Below are 22,156 nucleotides of genomic sequence, written 5' to 3'. Positions count from 1 at the left end.
TGACATCTTGAAGGAATTGTACATTATTACAGTGGATAGAGGAACATATGAAACACAGATTAAGGAGTGAATGTCTACATTTCACAAAACCTTTCTAATGTTTGACGTTCTCTATTTTTCTAAGAGAACCCTGGCAAAAGTCTGATCATCTACATAACAGAGCTGACTCAAGAAAGATCTGTCTCTAAAACTCCATTCTCAATGCTTTCAAAAGCATCAGTTGTGCATCTGGTTTTAGATGCACAGTTCTACTGATTAGTATGATTGTCCAGACCATTCACCAGGAAAGAAAATGTGTCATTACTATATACCTTAACTAAGATTTTGAAAAGTCAAATGTACATATTTGTTATTGCTTTTCTTTCAGTTTTCAAAGAGTTTATATATTGACCAGAGGCAGATCTAAAGTGTGGTGGAGTCTGAAGCTTATAAAATCTGTGGAGCCCTCCTTAAGAAAAAGAATACAAAATTACAAAACAAGATTAGGAACAGACCCTCAAAAGGCATCCACTCAAATGAGGGCCCCTGAAGGTTCAGATTCATTATCTTCACAGAAAATCTACACCTGAAGATATCAATCAATACAATTTACAACCTAAAAGGCCTAGTTTGTCAGCAAAATCCAGGAATGATGCACAGGATTCAATAGCAGCACCACACTACAACTGGAAATTACAGGGTAACTCAAGCCCACCTCTGTAACCCAGCCTAAGCAACTAGAACTCTAGAAACTAAGAAATGAAAGTAGATAAGGCAGATCAAAGATCGCCCAAGCATTAAGAAATCTGAATCCTTCATTTTTAATATGTTTAATTTATAAAGAAAAAATTTAATTGTCATTATAATAATAAGTAAAATATATCAGAATAAAATGACAGACTCTAATTCCATAATCTTATATCTAGACTAAAACAGGAAGCCTCAAAGCATACCTGCAAGCTGGCATTGAAAAGCTACCGTTCCTGTCAAAGCTGAAATTTCAGCTCACGTAAGTTTTATAAAAATCCCTTGAAGGCATTACAATCAAATTAGAGTTATTCAGCTAAAGAACATAAAGCTACTCTTCTCCCAAAAAAAAATAGCTTAATATTGTATGTAATATTTTTATAGACCAGTGAACTTTTTAATTAGTCAGTTTTTTACTTTTTAATTAAAGAATCATTAGTAAGACAAAGATTTTAAAAATCAAGATAAGTACAATTAAACTAAGAAAAAGAAAAGAGAGCGAGAAAGAAGAGAAAGAAAGAAAAATAAAAAGAAAGAAAGGAAGAAAGGGAAGGGAAGGGGAAGGGGAAGGGAAGAAGGAGGAGGAGGAAAGGAGGAGGAGGAAAGGAGGAGGAGGAGGAAGGAGGAAGGGAGGGAGGACATTTTACCACTGCTACTAAATGGCAGGTTTCGATGGTTCCATAAACTGAGACATAATATTCACAATTGGTTAACAGAAAAACAAAATAAGAAAGTATTTATAATATAACAAGCAGCTAGGATAAATGCAACCCAGATTGACGTAACACATTGGGTAAATGTGGTCTCCAGCTCAGAACTGGCCACAAGCACAGAATCATAAAAGTTAGTAAGAGGTGGACTGAGATCTGTAGTCAAAGGATCAAAAAAGAGAAAGCCCAAGAGAGGGGAAGTTAAGGAGGAAACATTAGAAACAAATAAGACTGGGGCTGGGCGTGGTGGCTCATACCTGTAATCCTAGTACTTTGGGAGGCCAAGGCAGGCAAGCCACCTGAGGTCAGGAGTTCGAGACCAGCCTGGCCAACATGGTGAAACCTCATCTCTACTAAAAATACAAAATCAGCCGGGCATGGTGGCACATGCCTGTAATCCCAGCTACTTGGGAGGCTGAGGCAAGAGAATCATTTGAACCCTGGGAGGCGAAGGTCGCATTGAGCTGAGATCACACCATTGCACTCCAGCCTGGGCAAAAAGAGCAAAACTCTGTCTCAAACAAAAAAGAAGAAAAGAATATAGTTTTCAAAATCTGAAAGAAGTAATTTTGGAATAAAACAAAGACATTCCTTTATACAGAGGATCATAACCAAAAGGTTTGACAACCATTGATTTATATGGTCTTCAAAGGACTTCAATGGAGTAATAAATGGTAGGTTTATAAGATGTAATTAAGAAAAAACAGGACTGTATATCTCTAACCTTTGGAGTCTGACATCACCAAGGCACCTCTGTCCTTCAACACTTTTCATCAGTTTCACCCTGAGAAGCACAGCCCTTAGCCAAATGGAGCCAGATTGACTGGTTTTCATCATGTGTCACGTGCTCTTGGTAGCTGCTGAGATAATCCTGTGTTCATAAAACTGCTGTGAAATCCACCCAGTAAAGTGTTTCTTAATGTCTATGACTCATTGCCTAACTTGATGGAGTTGGATAAAGGATTATAAACGGCCTTCAAAAACATGTATTTGAGAGCATCTATCTCTATCTCCCCCTCAATCCTCCCTACCTAAACTACCTGATTGTTTTTCTCACCCCTCTCTTCAAAACAAAACAAAACAAAACAAACAAAACAGCAGAATAGGCTCTTACAAGTTTCAGGTTAATTAGAAGTAAAATGCTAAAGTGGTTCCTACCTAATCTATGACAGATTATTCCTGTATATCCCAAATGTCAGAGCTGCTATAGGTCATGAGATAAGATCATATGCTTTTAAATGTCATCCTCCCAAAATCTATAATCTCTTTTAAACATGCAATACTTTTCATTTCCTTCAATAAACAACAAAATAGTCCAAATGCGTGAAAAACACAATAATCAGACAGTAAAATGGACAAGGTTTGAAATTCCTGGGATACTGAAAGTGTCATAGTGTCATAATTTTAGCTAAAACAAAAATGAGGCAATACCCAGCACACATCAGATATTTTTAAATAGGAATTTCAGTACCATTATGACATAGCAAGGATGAAGGAAAGCCAGAGCCCTCACTAACAGCTGCTGAGAGTGGAAAGAGAAGTCTTCTATGGGCAACAATCTTACAGCAGTTAATTTACAAATTCTGCATATATTCTATTCTCCAGCAATCCCATTTCCGGAGATACAGACAGAAAACTTCTCAAAAATGACCACAAGAAGATGTGTAGGAAGATGCTTATTTCCAAGTTGTTCGAGGTAGCAAAGTGTCAAAGTTAGATCCAGGACTAATAGAATGAAGGCTGTGAAGACACTGGAACACTAGACAACAATCAGACGTGATGAACAGATCATCATACGGTAATACAAAGAAGTCTAAAACCATAATGTTGAATGAAAAGAGTAAAAAAACACACATATTACAGTGTGGTGGGAATTACATAGATCTTAAAAACCAACATTAGCAAAGCAATATCATGCCAAGAATACACATATTTAATAAACAAACAGAACACAGATTAGAAAGATGTACAATAAACACACTCAAGAGTGAATAACCATAAAAGGAAGAAGGGGAATGAGATGAAAGGGAAAAGAAGTAAAAGGGAAAAAAAATTAAATAAAATAAAGAGAGGCCTTGCTTAGAGAGAGCAAAATGATAATATTGTGACAAATTGAGGAGTATGTTTAATTTGAGTCTTTGTGTCTGGTCCAATGCAGGAGGGGTTGAGAAGGACAAAGAAGGAAAAGATAAGAAAACAGAAGAAAGAAATATTAGCCACTTGATATTATAAAAACACGAATTCATGTGTTTTTAATTTTACCATAAAACAATTCACTTTTAAACATTTAAAACTATGGCATGTAATCATTTACTCAGTTGCTGATTTAATCCTATAGACTTTAATTCATCTAATACAAATTGTACACAAAAATGAATCTTTTTTCTGAGATATATAGTGTTAAAGGTTGTATTTTCCCATATAAAATGAAGCTCACTGCTTTGTAACTTCTTATTCTCTTATGTCTGTCTAAAAACTTATAAGCCAAATTTTTTTAATTATTTACAAGGATTTTCTCAATGTCAAATACTTATCTCCACATTCACTTACAAGTCAGTATTCCGCATACTATAATAACTAAATGTGCATATAATTTTCTTCTTTTCTCTCTCTGTTATTTTGTGTCTCATATTTAAAGGCTTTTCTAGATTTAGTCAGGAAATGGGAAAAAAAGGCCATATGTAAAAGAATTTGAGTCATGATGCAAACACTTTTATAAACTGCTTGGGGAGTGGTTTGGGGTTTGTTGCTTTGTGTTATTTTAGGGTTTTTTTTTTACTTGATAATATGTTGTTAGTTTTTTCCAGTGTCATTGTCCTTCCAGCATATACAATATATGATGTAGATGAATAGGACTTTGCCAACATATTTTTTAACAAAACCTGCTACTGGACATTTTGATTATTTCCAGTTCTTCAGTCTTCTAAACAATGCTATAGCAAACCATAAAATGGATATAGTTTAATTTTAAAAGAGAATGAGGAAGTTTAAAAGGAGAGCATTTTAAAATAAATCACGCTTCCAAGAAAAACTGATAGAAGTCAGATGTTTGCTTATATATCAGATGCTAGTCTTCCTTGTTCTGTGAGGGCATTAAAGGGGTTGCGATTTTTAGATTAACAAAACATATTTGGCATTTTGTGCAAGTAAGTAATAATTGTTTACATTAAGAACATGATCATTTGAAAACATTGTCTCTGATAAGCAAAGACAATTTAGGGAAAGACTCAAACACTTTTCTCTACAGTTAAAAAGCAGGGTATAATCCAAAACTCTCCCACCTCAAATGTCATAACACAGGATGAAACACAAGAAATAACAGTATGCTACATAGAAGCATGTGAGACCTAGGTTAGGGTTTACTGCAAAACAAGCCAATCTAATTCAATAAATACTGACATAAGACACTGTCTTGTGTGCTGTTGTGCATACAAAAGTGAGCAAGATGGAGTCCCTACTTTTAAGTCACTTACAATCTGGTACTTGCATTAGGAGGAGAAAAGCAGCTCTCTCAGAGAAGAAAAGAGCTAATATAATCACCAGCACTGATTTTCTTAGTGAATCCTTTGTAGGAAAATTGTACTTGCCAAAGAAAATAGGCTGGGGATAGGGCAGATACATGGGACACAAGAAGGGATGAGAGCAGGACTTAAAAATAGATCCAGATATGAAGAGCAGTACTTCTCAAAAATGGCAACAAAAGCAATAAAGAAATAAGAATAAAAACCCAAGGGATAAGGCGAGTTAGTTTAAGGCCAAATGATGATGCCAACAGAAATACGCACAAGAAACTATGAGGAGTCAGAGAAGGGAAAAACTCGTCTTGTTTAGGGAACCATGAATACCTTGAGGTAGAAGATGAGATCTGAGACAAACCTGGCATGAAGATGGGATGACAGCAGTCCAAGAATAAGAAATGGGTATATGAGTATACCTGTGGTCCCTGGAACTCTCTATGGACCTGTTCCACAGGATAAGGTCTACCATAAAACTCAGCTTTTTCTAACTTAAACTCCCTTCTTGGGGATAGGGGAGGAGCAATGCTTAATACAGACCAACAATATCAGTGCTACCAAAGGGATCCTATCAACCAGAGGCCACATATTTTCATCACTCCCATTGACCAGTTTCATACCTAGGAGTGAAGACTGAATATGAGAATGCCTTTAATAGAGGCAAAAAATGAGGATGGCTAGCGGAGCATAGATCAAGGAAGAGAATGTTTGAGCATATTATATCTCAAGCCTGGATAAGCATCAGAATCATCTAAGCTGTTGGTTAAAAATACTGACTCCCTGCTTGACCCACCCACTTCAGAATCACCTACTGATTCTAATTCAGTAGGTTTAAGCGGGGTGGGAATCTGTTTTTGCAAAATCTATTTAAGTGATTGCTATGTGTAGTCAGGTTTAAATTCAATGGTATAATATAAAATATCTACCTTTCATGATGATGAAGGATATCTGGAGACAGAAAGAATCATCAACCAATCCCTTCTGCATATCAAGGGATCTCTCTCTCTCTCTCTCTCTCTCTCTGTTTCTCTCTCTCTCTCTGTATGTATGTATGTATGTATATATACAGATATACATGTTCCTCTGATTATTCAGCATCTAGACTATTCTAGACTCATGGCAGATGGTAGGTGATCAAAAAATATTTATTGAATGAATTTATTGATTCACAGATATATATACAGATATATACATAGAGAGGGAGAGAGTCATACACGGGATTGGGTCCAGGATCCCTGCATATATCAAAATTGATGGACACTCAAGTCCTGCAGTTAGCCCTAGGGAACCTACATATATAAAAAGTCAGCAGCCTACTGTACACAAGGGTTTCACATCCTCTTGAATACTGTATTTTTTATCTGTATTCCTCTAATACTATATTTCTGATCCACATTTGGTTGAAAAAATTAATCTATAAGTGACCCACACTGTTCAAACAAGTGTTGTTCCAGGATCAACTGTATATGTATGTAACTATAATATACGTACATATATATATGTGTGTGTGTGTGTTTGTGTGTGTATATATATTTGTGTGTGTGTGTGTATATGTATGTATGTATATATATATATATATATATAGTGCTTCTCAGCATAAATGGGTAGAAAAAAAAAATCACTGTTTCTCTGGGCAAATCCCTTAACATAGTTCTATCTCAGTTTTCTCATCTGAATAACAGAGGATGTGGCCTAGAAAAAAAAAAAATCAGATCCCTTGTAGTTCTAAAATAACTTGCTTCAGTGCTTAGTTAAGTGAGAGCTTTAAAGAAAAATTAACTCATGGAAAAAACATCCCATCTGGCCTTACTGAAATATTGTGAAAAAGTTTTAGGTTCTAAATTGGTCCCTTATATATAGTTTCCTTTTCTTTTTTCTGATCCCCTCTTTTCTTAATATTCTCGTTAAGCTCACAGAAATGGCATATTTTTTAAAGAACCATTATATATAATATAAATATCAGATTCTGTTGTACGTAAGTCACACAATGTACCATTACCAAGTACATGTGGCTTACACAGAACGTAAGAGCTTTATTTTATGTTCTTTACATTCTCATGGACCATGCTCAACTTGGCCAGGTGGTGTTTACTCTGTTTTGTTCAGGACAATTTAGTTGCTCCAAAGGTGACGTAGATCACATGCCACAAGTTGTTCCCTGATACAAGATGTTCCCAGCACCTAGACTTTCCTGGCTAATGGTAGATGATCAAAAAATATTTATTGAATGAATTAATTAATTCACAGATATATAAAAATCTTTCTTTGGGCAAAAGTTCTCACCAATGGCTCTTCAGCTATATGTTTCCATTGATCATTTAGTCTCCCTAATATTCTAATATAATTTTAAACTCTACAGTTTGTATATGTGAGTACAAGTAAGCTTAAGCATTTTAATTACATTCAGATTTTTGTTACATTTCATAAACGTTTACTTAGCTATTCTATTACCTACCTGCAAGTGCTGCTTTTCTGCATGACGTCAGCTCGATGATATCCAGAGAGTTTACAAAAACCGTCATTACTATAAACTACAGGCCAATCCACAATCTGGGCATTTCCCAGTAAGAAACTTGATTCTGAAGAAGAAAGGAGAAAAAAGGAGGTTGTGTAGCTTCATTCAACAATTCACTTATTTCAAGTAATAAAAGACAAACTCATAAAGATGAACAAACACAACTACAGTTTGTAATTGTACAAACAATATAACCTATTCTTGAAATTGACATAACCAGCTTTTCATGATCATCATATGAGATCTGCAATATCAAATTTATATACAAACTAAAAATTCCATTTAAAAGAAACCAGTTTATAATATTTTTTGCATTCAAGTATACCCTAAGTTATGAAATCAATGTGTAGTTAGTATTAAATAATGTTAATGACTATAGGTTACACTTAAAAATTGGTTAATTTATTAAGATTAGGGCTATAGTCACTTCTCTACAGATTGAGAATACTGATTGATAATAATGGAAAATTCGATGACCCCCTTCAAAAATTATATTAATACATTGTCGACATGATAGAACAAATTTTTGTCCATTAGGCTGATCTTGAAAAGTCTAATTTAAAACAGGATTTAAAAGTCTTTCCTTAAATTAAAATTATTCAAAGATATTTTCAACCACATAATAGAGATAATTTAGAAACTATCAGTATTCTTTTTTTTTTGAAACTACCAGTATTCTAAATAAAAGAGATGTCTTTGTTCTATTTCACACAGAAAAGTACGTTTATTTGTATAAATTAATATAAAATGATTGAAAATCCAATCATATTAGGCAGTAACTTTAGCGGTTTTGTAGACATGTTATATGTCAACATTAAAATGAATATTAAAATATATAAACATTTATTTTTAATATAAATAATTCAAAAGTAAAAAATTTTTAAAGAACACCATACTTCAAAATTTTACCTAAGAAAATTTTGCTTGAACTGATATTCAGGGTAGTACACTAAAAATATAACAATTTTTTAGCAGAAGACTTTAAATCCTGACTCATAATTGGTCTTCATAAAAATAATAATGCAATTCGGCATTTACTAAGTAGCTGCTGTTTAAAAGGCATTGCTCTGGGTCAAACAGTGGGGTAAAATAAAGATTAGTAAAACATACCCTTTGCTCTCAATAAGTGTGCATGTTGAAAACAAATATGTCATAAAAAAATAACAACTGCCAGGATACATACTAAATAAAGAAGCATGGGATAAAATACGAAGGAAAACAAAATGTTTGAAGCCCCTAGGAAGCTACCAAAAGTAGGCAGAAACTGGAAAAGATAAACTCTTGAAAAAGAGAGGCTATAATAGCTGAGATGGTCATTTAACTGTCTATTCCCCTGAGAACACTTGCCAGTTCGGAAAGTTCATGGTGTGAAAGAGCTCGAGCCGGAGTGTCTTACAAGTCTAAGGAGTCAAATGTCACAATATGGGGCTGCCAGAGCAACTTGTAGTTGTGGAAATACTTTAATTGATGGAGTGATAAACCTGACATAATCTACCTCAAATCCTTCTGTGTGGCCCAAACTGGGCATGCATAGGGTGAGGCAGTAAGGAATCCAGCAGAAAGCAACGGTTAAAGGGCTAAAGAGATGGACAGAAATTTTATTAGATCCCCAAAGCTAGAAGATGAATTTCAGAGTTCAAGTCCCATCAAGCTAGAGAAGCTTGAAAAACACCTTAAACTTTCCATCTAAATCACAGGAGGCTTCGCATTAGGAGTAAGAAACAAGTCACAGGATGAAGGGATGTGCCCTGGGACTGAAGGCAAAAATGTAGAAAGTAGAACAACATGAAAAAATAATCTTAAAATCAAGTCTCTTCATGATCAAGGTGATCCATTAGTAGTTTAACTGCCTGGTTTAAAAAAATGCAACTCTCTTCAGAGGTAATGGAATCCCAAATCTCTACAATGTATTGATATAATGTCCCAGAAACAATAAAAAATTATTAGACAGGCAAGAAATGGGAAACTCTGACAACTACTATGGAAAAGTAGGCAATAAAAAGAGAAGTCAGTAGGTAAACCAAGAAATAATAAAATCTCTGAAATTAAAAATGTATTGGATTGGTTTAACAGCAGGTTGAACACTAAAAAAGAAAGAACAATTTGAAAACCCATCGATGCAAGCTATTGCAAACTGAAGTAAAAGAGAAAAAGATGTAAGAGATGTTCTATGGGACAATATCAAGCAGTCTAAAATATATGTAGTTGAGTCTTTAAAAAAAGAGAGAGAGAGAGAGAGAGAGAGAGAGGGCAGCATGTTATTGGATACTATGGTAGCTAAAGTTTTCCAAATAGAATGAAAACTAGAAACTCAGTAAACCCCAAGAGAGATAAACATAAACAAGCTACAGCAGGAATATGCTTCTTGCTCTTTTGTTCCACATCATCAAAAAGTATTCTATTTTCTGCAAATTGATCTACAGACTCAATACAATCCCAGTGAAAATGACAACAGACTTTTTTGAGGAAATTGAAAAGTTATAAAAGTTTGTGAAAATGCCAATTAACTACAGTAGTTCAAAACAAAATCTGAAAAAGTAGAACAAAGTTAGAGAAACATACAACTATATAATTAAGAGAGTGTGAAAATGGAGTAAGGGCAGACAAATAAACCAATGAAACAAAATGAGACTCTCACATACAACATCAAGTGATTTTCTGCAAAGATGACAAGGCAACTGAATAGGTGAAGTCTTTTTAAATGAATTTTATTGAAACAACTGGATATCCTTATGAGCAAAAATTGAAACATGACCCCTAACTCATACACAAAAATAATTTGAAGTGGGTCATAGATCTAAATGCAGAAAGGAAAACTATCAAAGTTCTAGAAGAAAACATAGAAGGAAATCTTTGCAATAATGAGGAAGACAACAATTTTTTATGTAAGTCTCATAGAGCAATTACCATAAAAGAAAGTGTTAATAAATTAGGCATCATCAAAATTACAGTCAACTACTCATTCAAGGACATTCTCAGTAAAATGAAAAGGAAACCTATACCCTGGGAGGAAAGATTTATGATACAGATATCTGAGAAAGAACTCTAATCCAGAATATACAAAATATTCCTATAAAAGATCAAACAACCCAAGTATCAAAATGGGAAAGTAACTTAAAAAGACATTTCACACACAAAAAAAATAAACAGCCAGTGAGCACAAGAATAAGACGCTTACAATCATCAGGCATCAGGAAATACGAAATGAAAGCACAAGGATATACTGCTGCTCAATTACTAGAATAGTTTTAAAGACTAGCAATACATTGTTGATGAGAATCAAGAACAATTGGTGCTCTTTATAAAATGCTAGCAAAAATTTAAAATGGTATGGTCATTTTAGAAAACAGTTTCTTGTAAAATTAACTATGTGTCTATGACCCAGAAATTTTACTTCTAGGTATTTATACAAGCAAAATGAAAACATATATTTACAAAAAGACTTGTAGGAAAATGTTCACGTCAGATTTATTCATAGCAGCCAAAAATTGGAAACACAGCAAATGTCTATTAAGAAGAGAAAGGATTAGAAATTGTGCCATATTTACACAAGGAATAATACTCAGCTGTAAAACAGAAGAAACTTCTGACACATGCAACAATATGACCTCAAAAACATTACAAAAGAAACCAGCCACTAAAGTAGGTATACTGTTTGATTTCATTACTATTGAGTTTAAATACAGGAGAAACTAATATTATATGATGATGGGAATCAGAACAATGATTTCTGAAGGGAATAGTGGAGGAAATGACAGAGAGAGATAAAAAGAGCTTTCTGGCAAATGTAATTGTTTTCTATCTTGATAGAGGTATATGTTACATAGGTGTATACAATTGTCAAAATTCATTGAATTGTACACTTAATATCTGTGCATTTTGCTGCATAAAAAAATTTTTAAACACACAGAGAAGAGAATGGATAATTCTGTCTGATCAGAGAATCAAAAGTTTTAGGAAAACAATGATACTTGAGCTTAACCTTAGTTATGAGGATGGTAACAACACATTTCTGTGGTACCTGGAGCAGTTAGAATAGACGTCAAAATAAGCTAATTTCTGCAAAAGTGCTTCATAAAGCATAAATTCCTCTATAAATAAATGATGTTTTCTTTTATTTATAGCAACAACTATAAATATTTTTAATATGACCATCAAAAATTGTTTTCTTTCTCCCCTTAGCCAAGCCGGTTTGCCATCTCTAATCCATAAGCTGTCCACTTCATGACTAGATAACTGTGGCAGACCATACAGCTACATGGTATCCCTGCCTTAACTCATCCCACTGTTCAGTCTGGTGTTTAAGCGAACACTAAACTGTCTCCCTGAAACCCTTCCTCTATCCTACCATTCTTCACCCAGATCAACAATCCCAACTATTTATACAATCGAATCTCAAATCCTTTATGAGGCTAACAAAGCCCTCTGAAATTCAGCCTTGCCTTCCCTACCTATACCAACATGTTTCCCATTATTCCTAAAGCCTATACTATTGCAGTCAGGACAGTGTCTTCATTATGTTCCCAAAATCTGCTCATTCATGCTGCCCACTATTCACTTGAAATATCTTTCCAACATCACTTTGCCTATCAAAATATTGACTACCTTTTCCATGCCACATTCACTGAATACTACTCAGCCTACATCTCCTCTGGCTGCCACCATATCTGTCTCCCATCATTCACAGGACAAACTTTCCACAGAAGTTGTCTCTTCTCACTGACTCCATCTTCTCAGCTCCTGTTCACTCAACTCACTCCTGTTCAGCTTCTTCCCTCACCAATCCACCAAGATGGCCAAGTCACCAATAACTTCTCCATATCACCAAGCCCAAGACATTTTTACTCATTTCATAACAATTCGGAAGTGTTGGTAACCACTCCCCACTTCAAAGTGTCTCAATCCTTGGCTTTCACAGAACAGCGTTCATTTGTTTCTCTGAACTTTCCTCTATTTCTTTTGCAGGCTCAGCTTCTTTACCAATAAGAATATATTAGAGTGCCTTCGTATACATTCCCAAGTCCTCACCTTTCTTTACTACTATACTTTCACCTGTGTCCATAGATTCAGTAACTCATGATTGTATAACTCCAAACCCAACCTCTTCTGTAAACTCTAGCTCTTGATATACAACTTGACCTCTCTTCTTAGTTATCTTAAATGTGCTTCAGTATAACATGAACATGACTTTTTGCTCCTCCAAATCAGGTGCTTTCCCAGTGTTTCCTGTCTTTGAGAATGGGGCCACCATCCATACAATTTTCTCAGCCAGTAATCTGAGAGCCATCAATCGACATTTACCCCATTACCCTCCTATCTAATGCATTACCAATCCCCTTACTTTTATCTCCTAAAACTCTTTCAAATCTCTCTAGTTCTCTTCATCTCCATGATCATCACCTAACTCCAACCTTCTATCCTCTCTCCTCTAGACTACTCTAGTAACTATCTAATTGGTTTACTCAGAACCTCTGTGGGATTCCTTCTATGGATTTTTTAATACTGAGGCCAAACAAGTCTTTTTTTAAAACTAAAATTCTATTGTGTTTCCTCTGTCCTTTAGCATCCCTCTTTTGGCTCTCAGAACACCCAAATCCTTTCCATGGTCCACAGTGACTTCAAAGACTGCCTAGCCTTAGTTCTCATCACTCTGACCCTTGCCTATAATACTTGCCTGCAATAGCCTCATTGACTTTTCTTATATTCCTGTAAAGGCCAAGTTCTCTCCCACCACAAGGACTTTTTACTTGCCATCATCTCTGCCTAAATGCCATTCTTCTCCCTCCTCACCTTGTTGTCACCTACATTTATGTAGATCTTAATTCAATTGACATGACCTCAAAGAATCTTTCCCTGACCCCGATGAGGAGGTCATATCCCTGTTACATAATTTTTTGACAGGAAGTCCCTCTCCCTCAAAGCCATTATTACAATTGCAGTTTTATACCTACTCCTGTCATGACTTAATTAATGTATATCTGGTTGGGCATGGTGGCTCATGCTTGTAATCCCAGCACTTTGGGAGGTTGAGACAGGTGGATCACCTGAGGTCAGGAGATCGAGACCAGCCTGGCCAACATGGTGACACCTCGTCTCTACTAAAAATACAAAATTAGCCAGGCATGGTTAATTTTGTGTGTGCCAGGGAGGCTGAGGCAGGAGAATAGCCAGAACCTGGAAGGCAGAGGTTGCAGTGAGCCGAGATCGCCATCACTGCATGCCAGCGTGGGCGACAGAGCGAGACTCTGTCTTAAAAAAAAATTAATGTATATCTGCCTATTGGATTATAAACTCTATAGGGATAGAGCACATGTAGGTTTTGCTCTCATTTGATCTCTCATTGCCTAGCACAGTGCTGAACACATAGTAAATGCTAATTTATTGGTTGATTATATGAATAAGCAAATGAACTAATGCATTTTTGCAGGGTTCTCTTTTTATATAATTGGTATTATAAAATTTATTAAGCAATGCCTTTCTAAATATTCCATATGTGTTATTTTTATATGAATCACATATTCCTCAGGATTCTAAACGATATGCTTACTCTGCACATAGGAGTTTCAATACAATCATCCAGACAGAAAATCAATAATGAGGCATTGGACTTTAACTATACTTAAACCAAATGGACCTGACAGATATATATAAACATTTCACTCAAAGACAGTAAAATATATATTCTTCTCAAGTGCAGAAAGTTGAAGTTCTCCACACAGAATGTTCTGCAGTATATATAGATCAACTCTTAGACCACAGAGTAGGTCTTAACAAATTTAAGAAAATTTAAATCATATGAAGTATATTTTCTGAACACAATGTTATAAAGCTAGAAATTAATAATATGAAGAATTTTAGAAAATTTAAATATGTGGAAATTGAACAATATACTCCTAAGAATCCAATGGGTCAAATAAGAAATTAAAAGGGAAATTTAAAAATATCTTCAGACAAATGAAAATGAAAGCACAACACACTAAAACTTATAAGATGCAAGAAAAACAGTTTTAAGAGGGAAGCTTATAGCAACAAGTGCCTACATGAAAAAAGAAGACCTCAAATAATCAAACTAATGTTACACCTCAGTGAACTAGAAAAAGAAGAACAAACTAAGCCCAAAGTTAGTAGAAGGAATTCAATAATAGAGATTAGAGCAGAAATAAATGAAATGGAGACTAGAAAAACAATTTTAAAAGGTCAGTGAAACGATGAGTTGGTTTTTGAAAAGATAAACAAAATTGACAAACATTTAGCTCTACTAAGAGAAGACTCAAACAAAAAAGTCAGAAATCAAAGAGGAGACATTACAACTGATACCACAGAAATACAAAGAATCATAAGATACTATTATGAACAATTAAAATCCAACAAATTGCCTAATCTAGAAGAAATGAATAAATTCCTAGACACATAGAGCCTACCAAGAAAATCTGAATAGACCAATGACAAATAAGGAGGCTAATCACTAACAAAAATTCTCCCAACAAAGGAAAGCACAGAACCTGGTACTTTCACTGCTTACTAATTCAATCTTTCTCAAACTCTTCCAAAAAATTAAAAAGGAGAGAAAACTTTCAAAATCATTTTAGGAGACCAGCATTACCCTGATACCAAAGCCAGACAAGGACACTACGAAAAGAGAAAATTATCCACCAACATCCCTGAAAAATATAGATGCAAAAATCCTCAATAAAATATTTTCAAACCAAATTCAACAATGCATAGAAGGATAGATAATTCACCATGATCAAGTGGTATTTATTACTGAGATGCAAGGATTGTTCAATATATGCAAATCAAGAAATATGATAGACCACATTAACAGAATGGAGAACCAAAACCATAAAATCACCAGATTCAGAAAAGGCATTTTAAAAATTCAACATTGTTTCATGGTAAAAACTCTCAACATATTAGTATAGAAGGAATGTACCTCAATATAATAAGGCCATAAGAAGCTCTAACATCATACTCAAAGGTAAAAAGTTGAAAGCTTTTCCTTTGAAATCAGGAACAAGACAAAAATCCCATTCTTACCATTTCCATTCAATTTCTGGCTGAAGTCCTAGCCAGAGCAACGAGCAAGAGAAAGGAAACAAAGCCTTCCAAATAGGAAAAAAGGGAGTTAAATTGCCTCTGTTTGCAGACAGTATGATCTTACATACAGAAAAAAACTAAAGTCTCAACCAAAAAAACTGTTAGAACTAATAAACAAGTTCAGTAAAGTTGTAGGGTATGAAATTAAGATATGAAAAGCATTTATATAACAACTATTCAAAAAGTAATCAAGAAAACAATACCATTTAAAAAAGCAACCAAAATAAAAATCAGTACTTAGGAATAAATTTAACCAAGAAGTTAAAAGAGCTATACACTGGAAACTGTAAAACATTAATAACAGAAACTAAAGAAGGCACAAATAAGTGGAAAAATATCCTGTGTTCATGGACTGAAAGAATTAATATTGTTAAAATGTCCATACAACCCAAAGCAATACACAGATTCAATGTAATTTCAATCAAAATCCCAAAGACATCTTTCACAGAAACAGAAAGAAAAAAAAAAATCCTAAAGTTCATCTGAAACCACAAAAGACCTCAATAGCCAAAGCAATTTTGAACAAAATGAACAAAGCCAGAGTCATCATACTACTAGATATCAAAATCTACTTACTACAACGCTATAATAATAAAAGCAGCATGGTACTGGCATAAAAATAGACACACAGACAAAACATAATAGACAGCCCAGAAACAAAGCCACCATCTATAGTCCATTGATTTTCAGCAAAGATACCAAAAACACACAATGGGGAAAGGGCAATCTCTTCAATAAAGGATGTTGGGAAAACTTTATATCCCATATCAGAAGAATAAAATTAGACACTCATCTTACACCATATATGCAAATTAACTCAAGATGGATTCAAGACTTAAATGCCAAATCTGAAACTATAAAACTGCTGGAAGAAAGCATAGATGGAAAGCTGTAGGACACTGGTCTAGGCAAAGATTTTTTGGATATGACTCCAATAGCACAGGTAACTAAAGCAGAAATTAACAAATGAAATTATGTCAAACTAAAAAGCTTCTGTACAGCAAAGGAAACAATCCACAGAGTGAAGAGACAACCTACAGAGTAATAAAATATATCTACAAACCATACACATAAAAGGTTAATGTGCAAAATATATAAGAAACTCAAACAACTTGATAGTAAGAAAACAAATAACCAGATTAAAACATGGGCAAAAGATATGACTAGACATTCCTCAAAGAGACAATAGGCAAATAGCTAACAGTTACATGAAAGAAGGCTTAACATCACTAATCATCAGGGAAATGCAAATTAAAACCACAATAAGATGTTATCTCATACCTACTGGAATGGCTACTAACAAAAAGAAAAGATAACTGACCAAGATGTCAAGAAAAGGGAACTCTTGTACATTGTTGGTGGGGATGTAAATTAGTACAGCCATTATAGAAAATAGTATGGAGGCTCCTCAAAAATTAAACATCAAACCACCATATGATTCAGCAATTCCACCACTGGGTATATAGCCAAAGGAAATTAAATCAGCATGTCAAGAAGCTATCTGCATGTTCATGTTTATTATTCACTATTCATAGTACCCAAGATATGGAATCAACTTAAGTGTCTATCAACAGATGAACAGATAAAGAAAATGTGGTATATGCACCCATTGAAATATTATACAGCCTTTAAAAAGAAAGAAGTATTGTCATTTGTAACATGGATGAACCTGGAGGATATTATGTTAAGTAAAATAAGTCAGATACAGAAAGACAAACGCTGTATGATCTATGATCTTACTTACATGTGCAATGTAAAAAAGTTAAACTTGGCGGGGCACAGTGGGTTCAAGCCTGTGATCCCAGCACTTTGGGAGGCCAAGGCAGGTGGATTAAGTGGTCAGGAGAGCAACACCATCCTGGCCAACATGATGAAACCTCGTCTCTACTAAAAATACAAAAATTAGCTGGGTGTGGTGGCACGTGCCTATAATCTCAGCTACTTGGCAGGCTGAGGCAGGAGAATCGCTTGAACCAAGGGAGTTGGAGGTTGCACGAGCCAAGATTGTGCCACTGCACATCAGCCTGGTGACAGAGCAAGACCCCGTCTCAAAAAAAAAAAAAGTCAAACTCATATAAACAGAGAAAAAACAGGTGGCTAACAAAGGCTGGAGGGTAGGGACATTGGGGAGTGTTGGTCGAAGGACACAAAATTTCAGTTGGACAGAAGGATTAAGTTTAAGTGATCTACTATATATTAGGTTGACCACAATTGATAGCAATATACTGTATATTTGAAAATCTCTAAGGGAACAGATTTTAAGTGTTCTCACTGTGTTAAAAAAAAAAAAAAAGTGAGTTAATGAATATATGAAATAGTTTGACTTAGCCATTCCACAATGTATACATATATCAAAGCATTATCTTTCCTAGACTATCTTTTTAAAAGCTTTAAGTTGGTTTTAAAAAAATGCTTTTGAGTCATTAGGTCTGATTGACTATGTGAGCAAATACTTTAGGGTATACCTGGCAAATACTTGAATTGTCCATATTCTATATTATTGGTGAAAATACAGATATTTTGAAAAATGGAATTGAAGAGAAAGGCAAAGTCTTGTATACTACAAACATATTCAAGTTTTACTTGTCGATTTTTTTTTTAATTTAAGAAAAGAATTGCAATATAGTAGTTATTTATTAGTTGAATGAATTGCTAGTATTCTAGGAAAAATAATCCCACAGGCTTATAAGAATATAAACATGAAAGGGCCTGTTGATCTACCAAATAGCATTTTTCAGTGTTTTTATTAAAGCTCATAGTAAAAATAATTTTTACATAGCAACTGAAGTGTATGTACATACGTGAAGACATGTATATACACAATACACAATTGAAAAAATTTCTCAGACTATACTTACTAAATGAGATGTACTCTACAATTTCTATCTATTTCAATTTTGGCTACATTAGTCAAGATCTATTAAATCAATTTCATAGCCCAATGAAGGGGTGTACCTTATGATTTTCAAAGCATGCTTTAAACAACTCTGCAAAGGCTTTACAAACTTTTCTCTCTCTGTAAACAGATGAGTTTTCAAGACATTTGTTAGGATTTGGATCATTCTAATTATTCCACATTAGCTCTGCCATTAAAAGCATTACCCTGCTCCCATAATACCATTTTCAGTAGCTCTACGACAGGAACATTCATACTCCAGCTCAGCAGGGTCCAGATATCACTACCCATTTGTTAATACAGTATTTCACTTCCACTCCAGCAACTCTATGTAGTAACAAAATTAATAACCAAAGCAACCATTAGCACAGTCCATACTGTATGCTAGGTATTGAGTCTGATGTTGTACGTGTTATCCCTAATCAGAAAAACAAGTTCATTTCCTCTTTTACTGATCACTCATCAGGCAATAAGTCAGAGACTCACAAAGCCTAGATTCCCAAGGTCAGAAGTGGCAACTAGAGCACATGTTCCTTAAAATTCTAATTCTTGACTAAGATAACTGCAAATTTAAACTCTTCCTAGTGGAAATTGCACCACTTTTTTTTTTTTTTTTGCCTTAGATGGAAAAGTAGGAAGGCTAAGAATGAAGGAAAAGTCCTAAAGCAACTCACTGCAGAGCTCTTCCTGTTAGATTGGAAGCAGAGTTGTTTGGGGAGAAGAACACAGAAGTTAGAATCAAAAGTAGGTAATTAAGACTTTGCCTTTCTCTTCAATCCCATTTTTCAAAATATCTACATTTTACCCAGTAATATAGAATATGGATAATTCAAGTATTTGCCAGGTATACCCTAAAAGTATTTACTCACACAGTCAATCAGATATAACAGCCCAAAGAGATTTTTTTCAAACCAACTTAAAGTTTTAGACTAAAAGATCGTCTAGGAAATATGTTCTCGATCTTTATGCTTGAAGTCCAGTAATTAAGACCATCAAAGAGTTAAGTCATTGGACTGTGATCACCAGACTTTACTTCGAGGCCTTAATTTTAACTATACGCACTCTGAGTTTATGGAGCACACACATGGAAACTGCTTTTACCATTTTTGAATGTTTTATAAAACCATAGTTGAGTAAAGTGCACATGGTGCTAAGTCTATATAAGATGTTATCAAGTGGTAAACACTTATAACAATCAATACACCACAAGGAGCCCTGACCCAAATATTCTCCCAGCACTTGGATACTTCCTCCACACTACACAGGAAGTTTCTGTGAAACAGCTGGGGAGTTTTTTAATTAGGCTATTGGGTGCCTGATATACAAACTGGTGATAGTAATACCCACCATTCTGGGTAGTTATGGAGACTAAATAAAGTAAGCAGTCTTTATAAACTATTAAAGCAAAAAGTATTTATAAGCTATTATTATTATGTACAAGATTCTATTACTGGGTCATATATGCAGTGGTAGCTTGGTATGTGTGTGGCAGGGAAGATGTATATATCTGTGTAAGAACCTAGAAAAAATAAACTGTTAAATGTTGACCCTGCAAACCAAAACCTATAAAATTATATTTATCCCTGAGAACTAAACTACAGAATATTTGAGAAAAATGAGAAATAAAAACGAGAGGGAGACAGGTTTTTTAATTAAGGCTAAATTAGATAGAACTGCTGAATATTAACTATCCAGAAGCTTCTTTTTAATATTTCTCTATTTGTTCAATGAAACACTCTATGTGTTTATGAAATATTCATATAACTATTGCATTTCCCTGTAGTCATGAAAATTCTTATTTCAACAAATGAAAAATATATTATTAATCAATATTAAGAACAGAATAGCAAATTAATTAAAATTGCTTCCCAGAAAATTTTAATTTCCTTTAGCTTTAAAACATGTTGTGGAAAAGAAATCTGATTACAGAGGAATAACTTCTTTGCAAAGCAAATGAGTTACAAATCTAGAAAGTGAGAGAATCTAGAAGTTTTGGAAACATGATGCCTTTAAAGAAATTGCTCAGAATCTCAGTGACCATCACCATTCTTAACCACCAGTCTTGACAGGGAAACCAATTCTGGTTTGTCCTCACACCTCTTAGAGGAACTTGAGCCATTAATTCTGGAAAATTGAACTTTCCTTGAGATCCAGATTGTTTCAGTCCCTAAAGATGTTTACAAACATTCCATCTCCAAATGGATCAAACACACAATATGGTCCTCTATGAGGTGCCTAAGAATCAGGACATTATCCCCACCAGGAGGTGAGGATTTCAGAGGCTGTAATTCCACGTCAGCAGATTCTGGAATGCATCTGCAAGGGGCTAAGACTTGAAAACAATCCATTATACTCATTCAGTACCATGCAGTATCCTACCAGAGGTGAACATAAAATAAAGCAAGCACTTTTTCTTCAAGGGTTAGAAGGTTAAAAATGAATCAAAAACCCTTCATTCCAAATGGCTCCCTAGGGATTATTCCCAGTGCTTCTCAATCTTGACCACACAGTTGATTGGAATGGAAGTTGAGGGAACTTGGAAGGGGCCACAGGAGTTATTCATCCCAGTCCCTGCACCCCAAAGATTGTTTTAATTGGTCTTCAGTGGAACCCAGGCATGGATATTTATTGTTAAATCTTTCAGGTAGTTTTAACGTGCCGTCAGGGTGGAGAAGCACTAATCTAGGGCAATAATTCCTAAATGCTGGCAGCTGCAATAGAATCTTGTCACGAACGTCAAAAATAGAGATCGCTAAATTCTAATGCAGATGCTCTGAATTGACTCCCTCAGAGGTGAATACAAAAAATACAGACATGGGGTAAGTCTCACGCTCAGCCAAGTCTGGCACACTTTGATCCAGTGCCTTGCTACTCAAAATATGGACCAGCATCACCTGGTAGTTTATTGACAATGTAGAATCTGGGACCCACCCCAGACTCTCTGAGTCAGAGCCTGCATTTTAACAAGATCCTCAGGTGACCCCAGAATGCACACATCTTCTGCATCTTTTCCTTTCTTTTATGGATGGGAAAACAGACCAGGAAATTTAAAGGACTTGTCCAATATAGGAAAAGAGTATCTGGTAAAGGAAAAGACAGAACCAGACCTCCTTTCTATTCCATCAGTCTCTATTTGTGAACTGCTGTCGGCGCTTTTGTTTTAATATAAGGAGGCACTTCCTCTTTATAGAGCAATTTCTTCAGACAATAGGTAAATAACTAGACTTAGGTTAATACTACTACTTATTAATCCCATTCCTAAAGGCAATCATACACAAATCATGGGATCAATAATCCTGGCTGATAATTCTAGGCAAAGAAAGGTTATATTCAGTCAATAAAGGCAATATAAAAGTACGTGGGATGTTTCCTCTCTTTCTATGGCAATTCCAGCAGGGTAAAAATGGTTTCCTCTGAGCTGATCCAACATGATTATACTGGTCTTTGGCGCTTTTTCTGTTTTGTTTTTATGATAATCATATCCTTCTCGGACCCAGATATCTTGTGTACATTAACAATGGTGGTGGGCAGGGGAAGCAAATGGGAGAAATCAAAGGATATAAGCTTGCAGTTATGTAGGATAAATAAGTCTAGAGACCCAATGCACAACATGAGGACTACAGTTACTAATATTATACTTAATAATATTGTACTGTATGCTGAAAATTTGCTAAGAGAGATTTTAGCTCTTACCACA

The 22,156-nt window shown here is 34.9% G+C and overlaps 1 protein-coding gene across 1 annotated transcript in view; it reads right to left on the bottom strand.

The window, feature by feature from the left end:
• The window catches only part of LOC116528592 (potassium voltage-gated channel subfamily H member 5-like), a 116,063-nt gene that overhangs the window by 80,186 nt on the left and 13,721 nt on the right, over positions 1-22,156 (bottom strand). The window contains exon 2 of the mRNA XM_032245913.1: positions 7,407-7,530. Within this exon, the coding sequence (XP_032101804.1) occupies positions 7,407-7,530 (124 nt within the window). The remainder of the gene's footprint in view (positions 1-7,406; positions 7,531-22,156) is intronic.

This window comes from Sapajus apella, unplaced genomic scaffold, assembly GCF_009761245.1.
Source record: "Sapajus apella isolate SASKATOON/1434 unplaced genomic scaffold, GSC_monkey_1.0 scaffold59, whole genome shotgun sequence".
NCBI lineage: Eukaryota > Metazoa > Chordata > Mammalia > Primates > Cebidae > Sapajus > Sapajus apella.
The sequence above is the reverse complement of the archived record's forward strand: the minus strand, read 5'-3'. Positions and strand labels throughout refer to the sequence as shown.